This window comes from Trachinotus anak, unplaced genomic scaffold (assembly GCF_046630095.1).
Source record: "Trachinotus anak isolate AG129_WGS33_773 ecotype Australia unplaced genomic scaffold, CSIRO_AGI_Tana_v1 ptg000003l, whole genome shotgun sequence".
Lineage (NCBI taxonomy): Eukaryota > Metazoa > Chordata > Actinopteri > Carangiformes > Carangidae > Trachinotus > Trachinotus anak.
Genome location: NW_027273854.1, coordinates 4,738,982 through 4,753,799, shown reverse-complemented (window position 1 = coordinate 4,753,799; position 14,818 = coordinate 4,738,982). Strand labels below are relative to the sequence as shown.

Sequence of the window (14,818 nt, the reverse complement as noted above, 5' to 3'; positions counted from 1 at the left end):
GCAGGAAAATGGGGAAGAAGAACTAGAGCAGGGAACTATGACGCTCATTATTATTGTGAAAAAGGATCCTTTCCATCCATCTAAAGATAGTCATTGAAGGAACAGAGGTCCTGAACAAGTCACTCTCTGTTGTAACAGCTTTTGCTGTCATATACAGAATCAAACTAAAATGACCTCACCTTTGAATTTGTGCAAAAAATCCTAAAGGAGCTTGATGGAAACAAGATGAGCCCAGAAGTTAATGGACTGAGCATCCAGCTGTACGGCCCAGAGGCAGAGATGCAAAGATGAATTGCTCTGACTCCCAGTTAGGCTGAAGGAGACCATTCATATTTATTAACAATTGCACAACAAATGTGCAGTGTTATCAATTTATGGGACAATAAATATGAATATTTACGTAATGTGTTTTGAGTAGTCATTGATCAAACTGTATTTAAGACAACTGAATTTGTTATTTGTTTGAAATAGAGACGGTTATTTTTTTATCTGTGACAACTTAAAATAATCAGTTTGCTACAACCTCAACAAATAGTTGGCACGCAATTCAACGTTTAAGATTAAAGTGAATGGATTATTTATGGATTATATAAAATAATAAAGCAAACAATTTTTTTAATGTAGGACAACTTAAAAATATTTGGTTTGCTTCACCCTCAGAAAATAGTTTACATTATACTTCACACTGAGTCAATGTCCCATATTTCATGTGATTGATGGCTTAAATTTTAACAAGTTGAACCAGCGTCTTATTTTTTCCTGTGTGGGCAGTGGGTGTGGCGGAACCAGGTAGCTTGTAAGTTTGTGTAAATACATGTTTTATGTGTCTGCGTGCTTTTGTGTGCGTACAAGTTTAATCAGCTGTTTTGAATCGGTTTTGTGTGCCCAGCTGTGGTTAATGGTTTCTATAGTGATGGTAACTGGGTAGCCAGGGGTTATAGTGAGACACACCAGTCAAACTCTATCACGTAAAACTTTATATTTTCTGAGAGAGGAGACTCTGCTGATCACAGTGATATAAAGTATTTGTTTGTTGTGTCAAAAACGTGGGAGGAGCAGTGATTTTAAAAATGCCCCTTTCTGTTTTCCTCTGTATCATGTGGTCTCAGTTAACACTGGAGCCAATGGGGCAGTTGGACGGTGCTCCTGTCGCTCAGGGGCTCATAGCTCAAATTCTGTCACCGACTGTGCTCTGGTGGTCACATTGTGGGAAAGAGGACAAATTTGCCTACGTTCCGGCAAAAAATAGTGCATAAAGAGTGAAATTTGTGGCCGTGAGGAGGAGTTAAACAAACTTTTCAGACCAGTTGAACAGCTTCTCCCCAAGTGTGATGTCACTCACTGTAGCTGTGAACATTACACCACATTCACACTAATGTAAACATCTGGAAAGATCCAGAAACATTCATGAAACTTTATGTCACTGTGTAAAATGTATGGATGGGATTTAAAAGTTTAATACAACCAAAAAATGAAGTACAGTTTCTGAACTTCTACCTGAAAGTGTGAATGAGTAGAAGGGATTGAAAATTCTAGGTTGAAGCATCTAGGAGGAGACGCTGATCAAAAACCAGTGGAATAATAAAGAATATTTGAACCTGAGAAGAATGTCACAGTCTGTTGTCCTGCTGTGAAAGCAATCCAATCACTGAGTCTCCTCTTATTATTCTGAGCTGCAGTCATGGAATAAGACTGTAAAAGCATTAACTCCGTCAGGAATCCTGGCTGGAATTTAAGAATTTTTGCTCAAATAAATCTCAGCTGTAATCGTCGTTAGAGTCTACATTTACTGTCATAAACTATCCTTCCATTTGTTTTAAAACCAGATTGGACACATAAGACTGGAGCAGCAAAGTGATTCTACTGATCTATAAAATATCTATTGCTCTTCACTGTAAAGTTAGTACTTTCCCCTTTCAGGGTCCTGTAGGAAAGATGAATCCAAATTTCCAGTGATCTGATTGGTAAGAATTTGGGCTGTTATCCTGCTCCCAAGCAGTTCAGCTCTGTGGAATTGGTTACTATGGTGATATCCTGCTCTCAAGTTAAAGTCATATTCATAAACTTAGCTGAGCTGAGTCAAAAGGTCAGTGTGGTTGACCCATGATAGTCCTGGAGAGGTTTAGAATATTATTTCAATCCAAAAAAAATGCCATAATTGTCCTGTAATATTCCAATTAAAACTCTTACAGTAACTTCACTATCATACTTTCTTCTTAATGGTTTTAAGTACTGTGGATAGCTGAAGCTTGGCAATGATATGATTTAGTATCTCTTTCATTAACTACTGCTTGCTATCTATACAGAGAAAAAAGGCTAAAAATGAATGTTTGACATCTGCTACCAATGCATTCGGGCCAGTTATGTTTAATTTTTGGCCTATTATGGAGTTTCACATACATGACAGTTTAGGTATTCAAATGCCACGTGTCAAATATCAATGAACGTGTCACTAGAGCGACAGAGGAGAAATGAGAAGTCATTGAATTGGTTTTGGTGTTTTTGTATTAATGTGGTCCTTCATCTTCTCCTGACAGAATCAGGGTGACTCCAGACCTACACCAGATATAAGAGGCTTCGCTAATTTGACTTGTGCACTAACACAAATATTGTATTACTCTTTAAAATCTGCTTTTTGTGGAGCAGGTTACAGTCAATGTGACATTACAATCTAGATATATGGTCTATTTCCTGACTCATTTACTCACCAGAAAACAAAACTGAGTTTTGAATATAAACACTAAAACCAAATATAGCTTTGATTTAGTCTGTAAAATCAATTCTATGCAAAATTAAAAATAATTTAAAAAAAAAGAACAGAAACCAAGTACAGACATGATTCCCATGGATACATTGTCAGCTTGTGATGTTATTCCTGCACAGGAAGCAGTGACAGAAGTAAAACCAGTCACAGAGAAACCCAACAACAAACAAATTTTAACCAATAGTATTTAATGGTTTATGCAACTCTCTGCTAAGGCCCAATCTCCCCCACAGTACTATAAGGTAAACCAGTCCCTTGCATTTTATTGGCCAAAAATAAATTCAAAACATACCTAAATAAATATGTGTTTATGGTAGGGGATCAATCAAAACAATAATAGTTCTAATTAAAGGCAACTTGAAAAAAACAAGAGTTTTCTCCATAAAACTGGTTAAATTGAAAAGTGTTTTTAAAAAAAATGGAAAAGGGGTCGTTCTTCAACAGCTTCCACTCCATATCACGTAACACGACTCTAAAACCATTCATTATAAAAACTGAGGTGGAACACTGCCACCAGCTGGAAGTTATAAGCTTTGGTCACAGGAGTTTGACGAGGAGATGGGAGGGGGGGTGTAGAGGGAATAGTAGCTTCTGTCCCTCCTCGTCACAAACTATCTGGGTCTGGAATTTAAGCGGGGCACAGAGGATCCCAGAACAGCGAGATGGATGACATAGTGCCATAGATATTTGGGGTTCAATACAATAACAGGCTGGACTGGTTCTCTCCGTTAGGTTCAGGGAGATGAGAACAAACAAAATGTTTGAGCTTGCAGAGTTCAGACTACCTCGGACCAGAACGGCTCATGCAGGGGGTGTATGTGTGAGAGTGCGTATGGGTATGAGGCCTTCCGCAGTCCTTTTCATCTGGCCAAGCTGAAGCAGTTCTATACTTCTTTTTATTTTCTTTTTTTTAAGCAGAAAAGAAAAATCCCAAACACTGAACCCCACTTTTAACCAACACAGTGCCAAACCTAGCCCCTTGCTGAGTGAGTCGTCCAGGGCTTTGACCCCCAGAACAATGCCACCCTTTTGTGAAGGGAGGACAGGTAGGCTGGGGTGGGTGGACATGAGAGGGATGAACGGGTGACACAGGTCTCCCTTCCCAACCCATCCATAACTTCTCACGCACCCCTTGCTGTCGTCTGACCAGCTACACTTGGACTCTGGCAAGGTGGGATGCTGTTGGGAGGGGGGGACACAGTATGGCGTCGCCCCCACCCATTCGACTCTTTCAAATGGTTCAGTCAGTCAGTTAAGGGGCATGGGCTCAGTTTGAGGCGCTGCTGTTGGAGGAGCTGGATGTGGAGGCCACAGCCATGCCCAGAGTGCCCGAGGAGGCCACTGACTTGCGGATGTGGGGCATGAGGAAGGGGTCACTGGCCAGCTGGTGCACATCGATGCGGTCCTCCTTACGGTAGACTAGACAGCGCCTTATAAAGGCCTGGAGGGAGAAAGAATAAAAAGACTGGATGAGTGACTAAGTGCAGATATCAGTCTTGATAAAAAGATAATTTCCTAAATATATACATCTACAAAAATGCCCCCTAAAAACACATGTGATGTGATGCAAACACTTGATGGACGAAACAAAAGCAGTGAGGTGAGGAGGTCAAGTACCTTAGCTTCAGGTGTGACTACTGGTTTAGGAGGAAACTGCACATCTGTTGCCTTCAGTATGGTGTTCTCCTGCAGGATGTCCTGCTGGGACTGGTTATGGCCGAAGGGCTAGAGAGCAAAGAGAAGAAGTGTTATTAAAAAAAAAGTGTGGACAAAATATGAACCAAATAATTAAGCTGAATAGGAACAATTACGGTAATGAGTTGGTGTTCAGTACAGTCATAAAAATACAAATACTTAATTGTGCATACACACAATTAAAATTACATTCATCTAACCAAGGGAGATATTCCTCATTGGATTTGATTTAGTAAAATAAAAATATGGAACTCAATACAAGCTCAAAGGTCTTGTTACAACGTTTTTCGTCAGTGTGTGTGTGTCTCCTACCTTTCGGCCATACAAACACTGGTAGAAAATAACTCCCACAGACCACACATCCACCTTGTTGGAGATTTTGGGTGGTTCCTTCCCGACAACAAAGCACTCAGGGGGCAAGTACCTGAAGCAGAAAGCGAAGGTTCCACGTTAACATTAATCTATTTCAACAGACCCAATAATTCTGTCCAGTTTCAAGGTGCATTTGCAGTAATTCTTGCCCAACATGAGCACAGCGCTCTGTCGTCATGTATGAAGGAGCAGTGATTTAATTCATCACTGCACCCGACACAGCCCTCAATGAGCACCAGGCTGAGTGTATCTAATTGTGTGTTGGGTAATTCCTTTAGGTGTGCATTTGTACACTGGGTAGCACAGTAGAAGTTAAACAACTTCTGACCAAATGGAAGCTGACGCCCTGTACATCCATACATCACGACACACCTCAGTAATATTATAACCACAGTGAGAAAAGCAGTGCAATGTCTTGTGGATGAACATCTTTTAGTCTTTTAGCAACAACTGCAATTTGTCGTCAACAGGTGGAGTTTCTACAGTTGGTTGCTTTTACAAATGCACAACCTCAACATTAGTATCAACAACGTGACAAAGAACTGACTGAACATATTAGATAGTGTACATACAATAAATCTCACCACCACACCACATCCATTTATAAAATGCTGAGGTATGTGATGTACTGTTAATATGTTTTCAAAGCACTTTTTCATTCATTTGACATCAATACCAGATGATTACTATCTGTAGATACTGATTACAAGCACATACACAGATATTAAAGAGAAAAAAAAATATGTAAGTGTTCAAAAGTTAACTTGCATATCCTTTGCATTATCTTTCGAAATGACACACACACACACACACACACACACACACACACACACACACACACACACACACACACAATCTCTTTTATTGCTGCTGCAGTGGAACTCTCCACGTATGAGCCTGGAGTGCTGCTTCTGGTAAAACTAGACTCAATCCCCTGTGCTGTCAGATATAATGACCATATAAGACACTGCTCTATGTGCTGAGTGTTGAAACTCACTGCTGCACATTTCCCAAGTGTTTCAAAGGTAATTCACTAACTTGCTTGTACAGATATACGACAGTCATTTCAGGGTTTAAATGTTAGTTTGGCAGTGTGTAGCAAGGCTGAAGATGCTCAATCAGCTGCTGAAAGCCCATATAATAAATTCTGGCGTAAAATGCCTCTTCACAGCAAAACCACTTACTTCCTAATAGACTGTGATATGGGAAGGCACTCAAGCGTAGAGACATATGTCAGCCCTGACTACCTGGCATACAGTCGAACGTTAAGAACCGAGGCTCAGTGGTGAAGATAAAAAGGGCAATTATTACATCACAGATAATGGCACCCCTGCAACCTTACCAGTACGTCCCTGCTCCCTGTGATGTCAGCTCCATCCCGTCCACTGAGTTGTAGCTGTCATCATCCATGATCTTCGACAGGCCAAAGTCTGTGATCTTGATCTCCCCGCAAGCGGTGCCATTCACCAGGAGGATGTTGCCTGAGCAGGGTGAGGAAAGGATATACAGGCGTGAAATTAAATGTCCGCACGGTTCAGATTCATATTCAAAAAAGACAATTTTACCATGGATGACTCAACGCACAACCATCGTGTGTTTTCCTATGTAAAACATGTTCAAATCAATCTTAATGGAATAATAACTAGAATATAGGCCAAACCATCTAAATCATTCATACTGTATGATTTTATCCTTCACTGTCAACAAAAACTGGGCCATATTTTAATAGACTCAGTCCAGCATTGGTCCAATCAATCATGATGACCTAATCATACCTATTACCTATCATAATATACTTATTATTATTAAAACAAACGTGTGTGTCTGTCTCTTCAGCTGCTTGTTAGTAACTGGTGTTAGGCAAAATATGAACCAGAATAAACACAGTGAAGTAGCTGGAGTAGCGAGTCAAGTGGTTAATTTAATAGTACCACTTTTTAAATCTGTATTAATACTGTGTGAAGGACACTGAAACAGTGTAACAGTCACTGTGGTGTGTAGACGCACCAGGTTTAAGGTCGTAGTGGATAATGGGCGGTCTGATCTCATTGAGGTACTTGAGGGCGTTTACAATCTGCATGATGATGGAGCGGCCCTCTTTCTCTGACATCAGCTTGTGCTGCTTCAGGTAGAAGTCCAAGTCGTTGCCCTCGCAGTACTCCAGGACTGTGCAGAACCTGCCCCACAAAGAGGAAGGGTAAGTATCACAGTATAAAACCACGTGCATGAAGTAGTTAAGTTAAAGTTAAAGTTCTACACATTAAAAAAATCTGTTTTCTGGCACAAAATGAACATGATGAGTCTAACTTTTGGAAGGCACATATCTAATTAAAAAGGAAATGACTTACGAGTCAGTGTCAAGTGAAAAGTAGTCGTAGAGTTTAACTATTCGTGGGTGGTCCAGCTCTTTATGGATTCTATATTCTCTGCATGCATGTCTGAAACAAAGAGCATTTTCAACATTTACACCATTCATTTTAAAAGTAGACATTGCAAACGGTTTAACAGTAAACACACTGTTGTATTGCTTTACAAAAACTGAACACTCACTTGTGATAATTTTCCTTCTTCTCATCCCTCCAGTTCTTGTTTAACTGGTGGATTTTGACTGCAACATACCTTTGCTCTGTTAGGTCAAAGGCCTGCAAAAATAAATCCCTCCCATTAGTTATGACATGCATTTGGCACAACTTTGTTTTAGCCGCAGTAAGACTCTTGCTTCACATTAAACAACTTTGTTCATTCATCATTTTTAGAGGTGACAACAGAGTCTTGGAACAGCCCCCACATTCTGGTGCAATCTTTTACTTTGAAATGTTGATGATGTCAACTTAGCGAAATGTAATGAACATGCATCCTCAAGAATTTTCCAAAGAACGCACCACTCAGCCAGTCAGGTTAGTTTTCAACAGTGCAATACCAAAAAAAGATTCAGCACAGATCTGAATCAAAATCTTTTGACCCTTTAGGCAACAGAAAACTGGTATTTATAGTAGTACTTGTGCGAGATTGCACCAAATTGACATGTGTTTTACACTGACTGATATTGGACCTCATTTTCAGGTCTGTAGAACAGCTATATTAACTGAGTTACAATGCTTCAGAATGTTTTGGCAAAGCTCTAAATTCACTACATTCAATCAAAAAAAAACCCCAACAAGGACCATAAGGTAAAATACAGATTGACAACTTCCCTACATGGACAGAAAGTTTCTCTCACCTTGTAAACTTCACTGAAACCTCCCCGTCCAAGTAAATGGAGTAGCAGGTATCGGTCATTTAGCGTAGGGTGATCTTTGAATCTGAACAGGGTGAAAAAACAGTACGAGTTAGGGCATTTGACAGAGCACAGGGACACATCTGCACAGACTAACTAGGAAGGGAACATATCAGAAGAAATCATACTGAGAATTATCCTCATTGTGGATCCTTTTCAGTTCACGAATGTGCAGGTTCCGCACTCGCTCCAACCTCTCCAGCTCCGCCTGGATCTCAGCTTCCTCCTACAAAGGACATCAGGATAAATATCAAGAAGGTCTGCAATTAACAAAACAACTAAACAAGAAGAGACCACAGTAAGTGTGTTGAAACTAAAAACTTGCCACAAATATATCCACCATACCTTCTTAAGATGGCCTAGTCTTAGCTTGAAGATTTCCTCTTGCTCGTGGTACTCTGCCTGTGATAACCTGCGAGAGCACAGAAACAGCCTGAGTCCAACTTCAAACAGGAATGCAGAGGAAAACAGCCGGTATAACGAGAAGATACATAATTAAAAGCATCGTACGCTTCGCTTTCTGTTCCGTTGGTCTTGCTTTTGCGCTTGTTTTGCTCCAGGCTCGGAGGTGGAGTCTGGGCCATGGAGGGTGGCTTGCGTTTGGCCAGCAGCTTCCTCTGTCTTTCAATGTCCTCTCGCTGGGAGTTGATCCTTTCTTGTTGTCTGGAAACAGACAAGTGCGAAATAAAGACCTAATTCATTTCTCTGTTTTGTCTGTGTTTAAGCTCTTACCTCTTCTATGAGAATACTGTGCACTCATAGGTTCTCTGTCTTGATAATTAAAGGTAACAGCTGATAACTATCATATATATAGAAGTATGATTTTACCTGTTGAACTAGCACAATTACTTTAAAATTACCACAAGGACAAAGCATGAAAGGCACAGGTCAGAGTTAAAACATAAGGAGCCTCACTTGATGAGGTTTTGAAAGGCATATCCATCCGTCCACTGCTCAGTGAAAGACGCTCCATGTCTCACTGTGGTGAAGTGACCTAGTCGAAGCCTGTCCTGCATGCTTTTGTCCCGACATGCCATCTTCTCCTGTTTCGACTGAAGGAAAAGCAGAAAAACACAGGCATCAAACCAGCGCCACTGACTCCACGAGGCTCATGTCAAAAACACACAATGACCTAATGCCTGTGATATCTAATAACCTGTAATAAATCATGTTTCTACTCCGCAAACATACTTTTTCAATCAGCAGCTTCTTCGACATGGTCACACACTTATTTAAGCGTTCCTTGTATCGCTCCAGCATCCTCTGCTGTTCATCAATCTGCCTCCTCAGGTCACAGTTTGCCTGGAGCGCAACATGCACACAAGCAGGACATAATAATGAGCACACAAAGAGAATTAACACAATTTTGGAGTCCACACAATTTACAGAGAAGAGGAATGTTTCAACTCTAACATGCCTTGAGTGAAAAATCAAGACAGAACATGATATTTTCAAAACCACTGAAAATGGCAAGCAGAGTGACAGGGATGAAATGTAACGAGATTAGTACCCGAAGCAAATCGTCTATTCGGCCCTCCTTCTTCTCCAGGTCAGAGTTCTTGTTGTTCTCCATTGCTGTTAGTTTCTCTATAGTAAGGTCAGACTACAGGGTACAGTGAGGACAAAACAGTGTTTTACGTTAATGGCGCATCGTTCTGTATCAGTGACAAATGCAGTGCAATAATTAGAGCCATCTAACAATATCTTCCAGCTGCTGATGATAATGGCTGGTATGCAAATTATTAAACAGCTGCCTTTTGGATTGTAGTAGTCAGCCAGTCAACCCTGATAGTGTGTCAAGTACCTGTGTGGCTTTGTGAAGCATGTGAAGAGAAGCAGGCTTCAGTGAACATGACGAGTGCTCTGTGTTGGCTGAGCTGATGGAGGAGGGGCTTCCCTGCTGCACCTGGGAGGCAGAAACATTCATCCAATGAAAACCTTACACATACAGATTGTGCCTTAATGTGTGAATTCCATCACACTAAAGAATTTCTCCAGACCCAGAGCTGCCAGTCACCATAAAACATGAGCCCCATCTGGCACAAGACAGCTGCATAAAAATAATGACCAGAAACTGGAGACACTGAAATGAGCCATCAGAAGCTGTGTTAAATTCTCACCAAAAAAAAACCAAAACAAACTTTAGAACTCAAATTTATGTCAAGGCTTTTGAGCTATTTATCTTATCTGAAAAGTTGTAAGGCTCAAACACCAACAGCTGTGTGCAACAGGTTCATTTAACTCTGTGATCTGTGATCATGTAACTGCCTGCGTGAATGTGTGTGTTTACACTTATTTCCGAATATTCCATTTCGACAACATGTTGCTCTTTATGATCACATTCTTTGGTGTTAGCTTTGAAGGAACTTGGGCCAATAATGACAGATGATTAAGACAGACTTAAAACACTGACTTGATGTTACACAGACCACATCAGATTCTTCGCACCTGGAACTGGTGTTAATAACAAGCGCAGAAGAGAGAATGGAAGGAAAGAGCGTCAAGAGATAAAAAAAATAAATAAAAAAGCACGAGACAGACCATAGAGCAAACATGCTCACCGTGACAGGGGGGTTGGAGAGGGAGTGTTGTGGGGAAGAGCGGACCACTGGTGGAATTCCCCTGGCAGGGCTGGTACCAGGACCGCTACCTCCCGCAAACTGACAGACATGTAAAGAGAGAGGAAAAGGAAAGCAGTTCAATGAAAAGACCAAGGTGGCTAAAAAGAGGTGTTAGAAAGTAAGTATGAAAAGTTATGCACCCAATGCTGCAGCATTTTAGAAGGCATGAGCTCTGCTGGACACACAAACAGTACAAAAAAATTGGAACAATTTTCTGCCACTCACCTCAAAATAATCACTAATTTTATGCCCCCTTGCTCCCGCTTTGCCTGGAAGAGAGAGGCAGGGAGTTCAAAGAGAGGCTGGTATTTGAGATACATGATGAGGGGATCATAGCACAGGGACATACTCACCTTGGCTGCTGTCAAAGTGGTCTGCTTTCCGTTTTCTCACTCTCTGGTCATTCGCCTTTTTCTCAGGCGTCTGTCAGGAAAGCAGTAGGTGTGAATCAAGCAAAGGTAATACACAGAGACGGTTGGCATAAAACAATTCTGTTAATAAGTGATGCAGTCTCACCTCTAGCTCTTTGTCACTGAGCGAGCCCACGCTGCATAGACTCTGATTGGATGACTCATTTTGATTCTGACCTGAGCCCTGTTAAAAGGAGGTAAAAATACATGACAGCAAATAAATACGAAGATGCATGAAAGATGCAAGACGCATGTATCTTCAAAAAAGTGTGCTCATGTACTTGTGGGATACACATGCATGAGAGCACACACAGAGTTAGAAAACAGAGTAAAATGGGTGATAAACTGAGGGAAGGGATGCAGAGGTTTGGCTAAGTACCATCACCATTTACTTCCCACTGCATCTAGACCTGCTTAAGTCCTAATGCCGGTTCCCTAGGTGATGCCTGTCAGTCAAATGAATCACATCAGAATTCAGCAGGCACTGTCCAATCAGGAAGAGATACTTAGTCATTCAGAGCACACTAGAGCTCTCGCACTGAACCCTCCTAAAATGGCTGAACATTAGGCATGCTGCTGGGGATGTATTCCTCCCTCCGTCTGTCACCTTTAGATAATGTCATCCATTTTTCTTCTGTTCACCACAGTCTTAACCATCCTTTCCTTCTCTCTTTCTCTCTCTCTCTGGAGAAAGCCAGTGAAAGATGCTTTTCTTGATCTAAGAATGACAGCTTGCTTTTACGCCTCCCCTCCCTCCCCTCTCCGAAAAAAAAAACCTTTGCTGTTTGATCAGACTTGTTCAAAAGGAAATGCACTTTCCAATAATTTTAGTAGGCTCTCTCTGTTCCATTACCAAAAGGTGTGGTAGGTGTTTGTCCTCAAAGGATAACAATTTTCCTTTTTTTCATGCCAACGTAGTGCTGACAGAGAGAGCAGCAGTGGCACAGGTCTGCTCAAGGTCAAGAAAAAAAAACTCTAAGATGCTCTGTGACATTGAAGGGCTTTTAGACCACCAACCCATATTTCTCCATAGCCATTTGTTGACACACTTCTCTCTTATTACCCCCCCCCCCCCCCACGCACATCTCATCTCTTGTCATACTGGGTGGCGATGGCATGATGCCTTAGCAAGAGCCGCCATTTTCTCTGCGGCAGCAGCCATGCCATGCTCTGGGCTCAGCTCTGCCTATGGCTGGCACAGGGCCCACTCCTGGCGCTGACTCTCACTCCCTAACTGTTCCAAGATCACCTTCCACAAAGACAGCTCCATCCATGTAGCAAGCAAAGAGGCTGGAAGGCTAAATACTGCCTCCACTCACACCTGGGCAAGAACTATTTCTGCATTCCTCCTTTGCCTTCACTCCTCCTCCCCCTACCACCCCTGTCCCGTCTGTGGCCTTTTTGGCAGGCGTCGCCACTTGCATATACAGCCACTACATCATGAGCCAGGGAGAGATGCCATATCACACCAGCCAAAAAACACAGACACAGCTCAACCTTCTCCAGAGACAGACAAAGAAAAGGATTGGGGCCAAGCCTGTCCAGGCCAAACAGCACAATGATACTGAGGCAGAATGAGACAAAGAAAGGAAGAGATTCACAAAAATGTGTAATCAAGAAAATCTGTGATTATAAGCGCTTTGACAGGAGGGAGTTCCTGTGCTCCATCTCTGCGACATCTGCTGTTACACAAACCTTAGCTACACCAACCCCAGTGAAGCGAGCCTCCAACAGCTCCTGCCGTCGGGGGTCCAGGCTATGCAGTTCTTCCATCATGGCTGCAGAGACAAGAACACAGATTAAGGAAGGCGTTGTGAGGTCTGGTGTATTCAAATGGAAGTGACGGATCACTGTTTCAAAAGGCATTGAATGTGATGAGTCATGGCTGTTTTTAGCTATATGGATGTGGAAAATTCCTGTTCTGAGTCATCAATAAACCTGACAATAAGGTTTTCCACTATGATGTGTGTTAACCAAGCACCAGCCATACAACTTGGGTACTCAGTAAAATACTCTGAGCACTAAAATACACAATATGGATCAAATTTAGTCAATAACGAATATTAAATGTGCATCAAAGACGTAGGCCAGATGTGTAGTCACTGCCTGGAAAATTATAGCATCATGTGATAACGCCCTGGCATTATAGGCCTAAGTTACATGGCGCTGGAGTTATGAAAGGTCACTAATGGAGGCACTGCCAAGTATACTCACAGAAATGGAAAAGGCCACAATAGACAATAAGTGCCCAGTTTGCTAGCTTGTGCAAAGGTTAAAATTTAAGTTACACGCCCAACACTGACTGCTATGGCTTACATACATTATATGAATAATGTAACCTGCAAGCATTCGTATCCATTTGTGGAGACGTTTTTAGTCCCTGTTCTTGTATAACTTTAGTCCGGAGTGGGTTTGCTGGCTCAGTTTAAACTATAATGACCAGCATAACGATTTGAAACATCATCAGTGAATGATAAGCGAGGTAGCTAGCTAACCCTGAGTACATGAGCTAACAAGCCTACCGATGTTGGCCATCACTTAGCATTGCATTCTAGGAGCTAACCGTTAACGTTAGCTAGTAACAGTCCACAGATTTGGTCAAGCACCGTATACAAATGAGGCAAATGTGGATTTATATAGGCCCTGTCATAGTTGTGGGATTAGATAATGACTCGGAAAAAAAATAAACGCAGCTACGGCTCGCAACAGTAAATTATTTTACACACATTTAAGATGGCTAACGTTAGGTAGCCATCATGCTAGCATTAACTCGACTGTCAAAAAGAAGCATCTCCTTAGTTCTGTGTTGTCAGGTGCTCGGGCCACGACGCCGAGACTTACCCTAGCAAGACATACCTTCCGATATATTATTTCTTTCGACATCCTAACGAGATACTTACTGCAATTTAATATTTTATCGGTCCTCTGGAGGGCCTGTTGTTAACCCTAAAACCGTCCCCGTTGTTTCCCCGGTGCTCGGCAGACCCTCCCAGGCTAGGCCGCATCCACAGCCGCGTCCCTCGCTTGCTGATTGTTAGGGATGAGGACACGGGAGTGCGCGGTGTGGCTCAAGGTAGACGACGGAGGATTCCCTCGGAGGCCTCGACAACTCCGGGTATCCCAAACCCGCCTTTCTGTACTCCTTAAGCGGGGATCCCCATCGCATCCCTCTCCCCGAGGACCATATCGTGCCTATGTCGGGTATCTTCCTTCCACACAATGGCGACCCTGAAGATTCTGCGTTTTTCACCAGGTATAAATGATGTCTTTAAGCCAGGGTGTTAGTTACCCCCTATCTTTTTCTCCCCCGGTGGTGAGATGAATTTCGGGTCCTGGCTTTCAGGTCGATCAAAACAAAGTTCGGCTCCAGTCGCCTTCCTCGCTGCAGGGGAGAAACCAATCTGTTTCAGGAGTTGTGCTGTCGCAAGCCGTTTCAGCTGAATCCGGATCGATTCGGTTCGGTTCTCATGTTTTTGCAATGTAAACAATAATCAGTAAAATCTCATATTTTCTCGTGAGATTGTTCAAGAATTTTCACCTTCGTTCACTCCACGCCTGCCCCAAATCTCTTGTCTGGACCAATGGCAAATCCCTCTGTACACAACACAATTTAATAGCGCCCACCCACACAACCACCAGAATGATCACTTATCAGAAAGTTACCATTCCCATCATGTTC

General features: G+C 42.1%; 1 protein-coding gene across 2 annotated transcripts; it reads right to left on the bottom strand.

Moving 5' to 3' along the window:
- Positions 1–2,935: 2,935 nt before the first annotated feature.
- Positions 2,936–14,756, bottom strand: tlk2 (tousled-like kinase 2). 2 transcript variants are annotated; one of them, XM_071468500.1, is made up of 21 exons: positions 14,040–14,756; positions 12,835–12,917; positions 11,246–11,323; positions 11,083–11,152; positions 10,955–10,998; positions 10,670–10,768; positions 9,913–10,014; positions 9,619–9,711; positions 9,300–9,410; positions 9,024–9,160; positions 8,619–8,771; positions 8,454–8,520; positions 8,237–8,334; positions 8,052–8,133; positions 7,382–7,473; positions 7,180–7,269; positions 6,839–7,008; positions 6,174–6,312; positions 4,772–4,883; positions 4,382–4,489; positions 2,936–4,205 (listed from the first exon to the last, which is right to left on the bottom strand). In XM_071468500.1, the coding sequence occupies exons 2-21, from the start codon at positions 12,913–12,915 to the stop codon at positions 4,032–4,034; spliced, it is 2,100 nt and encodes a 699-aa protein (XP_071324601.1). In that variant the 5' UTR covers positions 12,916–12,917; positions 14,040–14,756; the 3' UTR covers positions 2,936–4,031. The 2 variants fall into 2 exon arrangements, with proteins under 2 accessions (XP_071324601.1, XP_071324611.1); XM_071468510.1 differs by lacking the exon at positions 10,670–10,768 and having other exon boundaries at positions 14,040–14,719.
- Between the last annotated feature and the right edge of the window lie 62 nt (positions 14,757–14,818).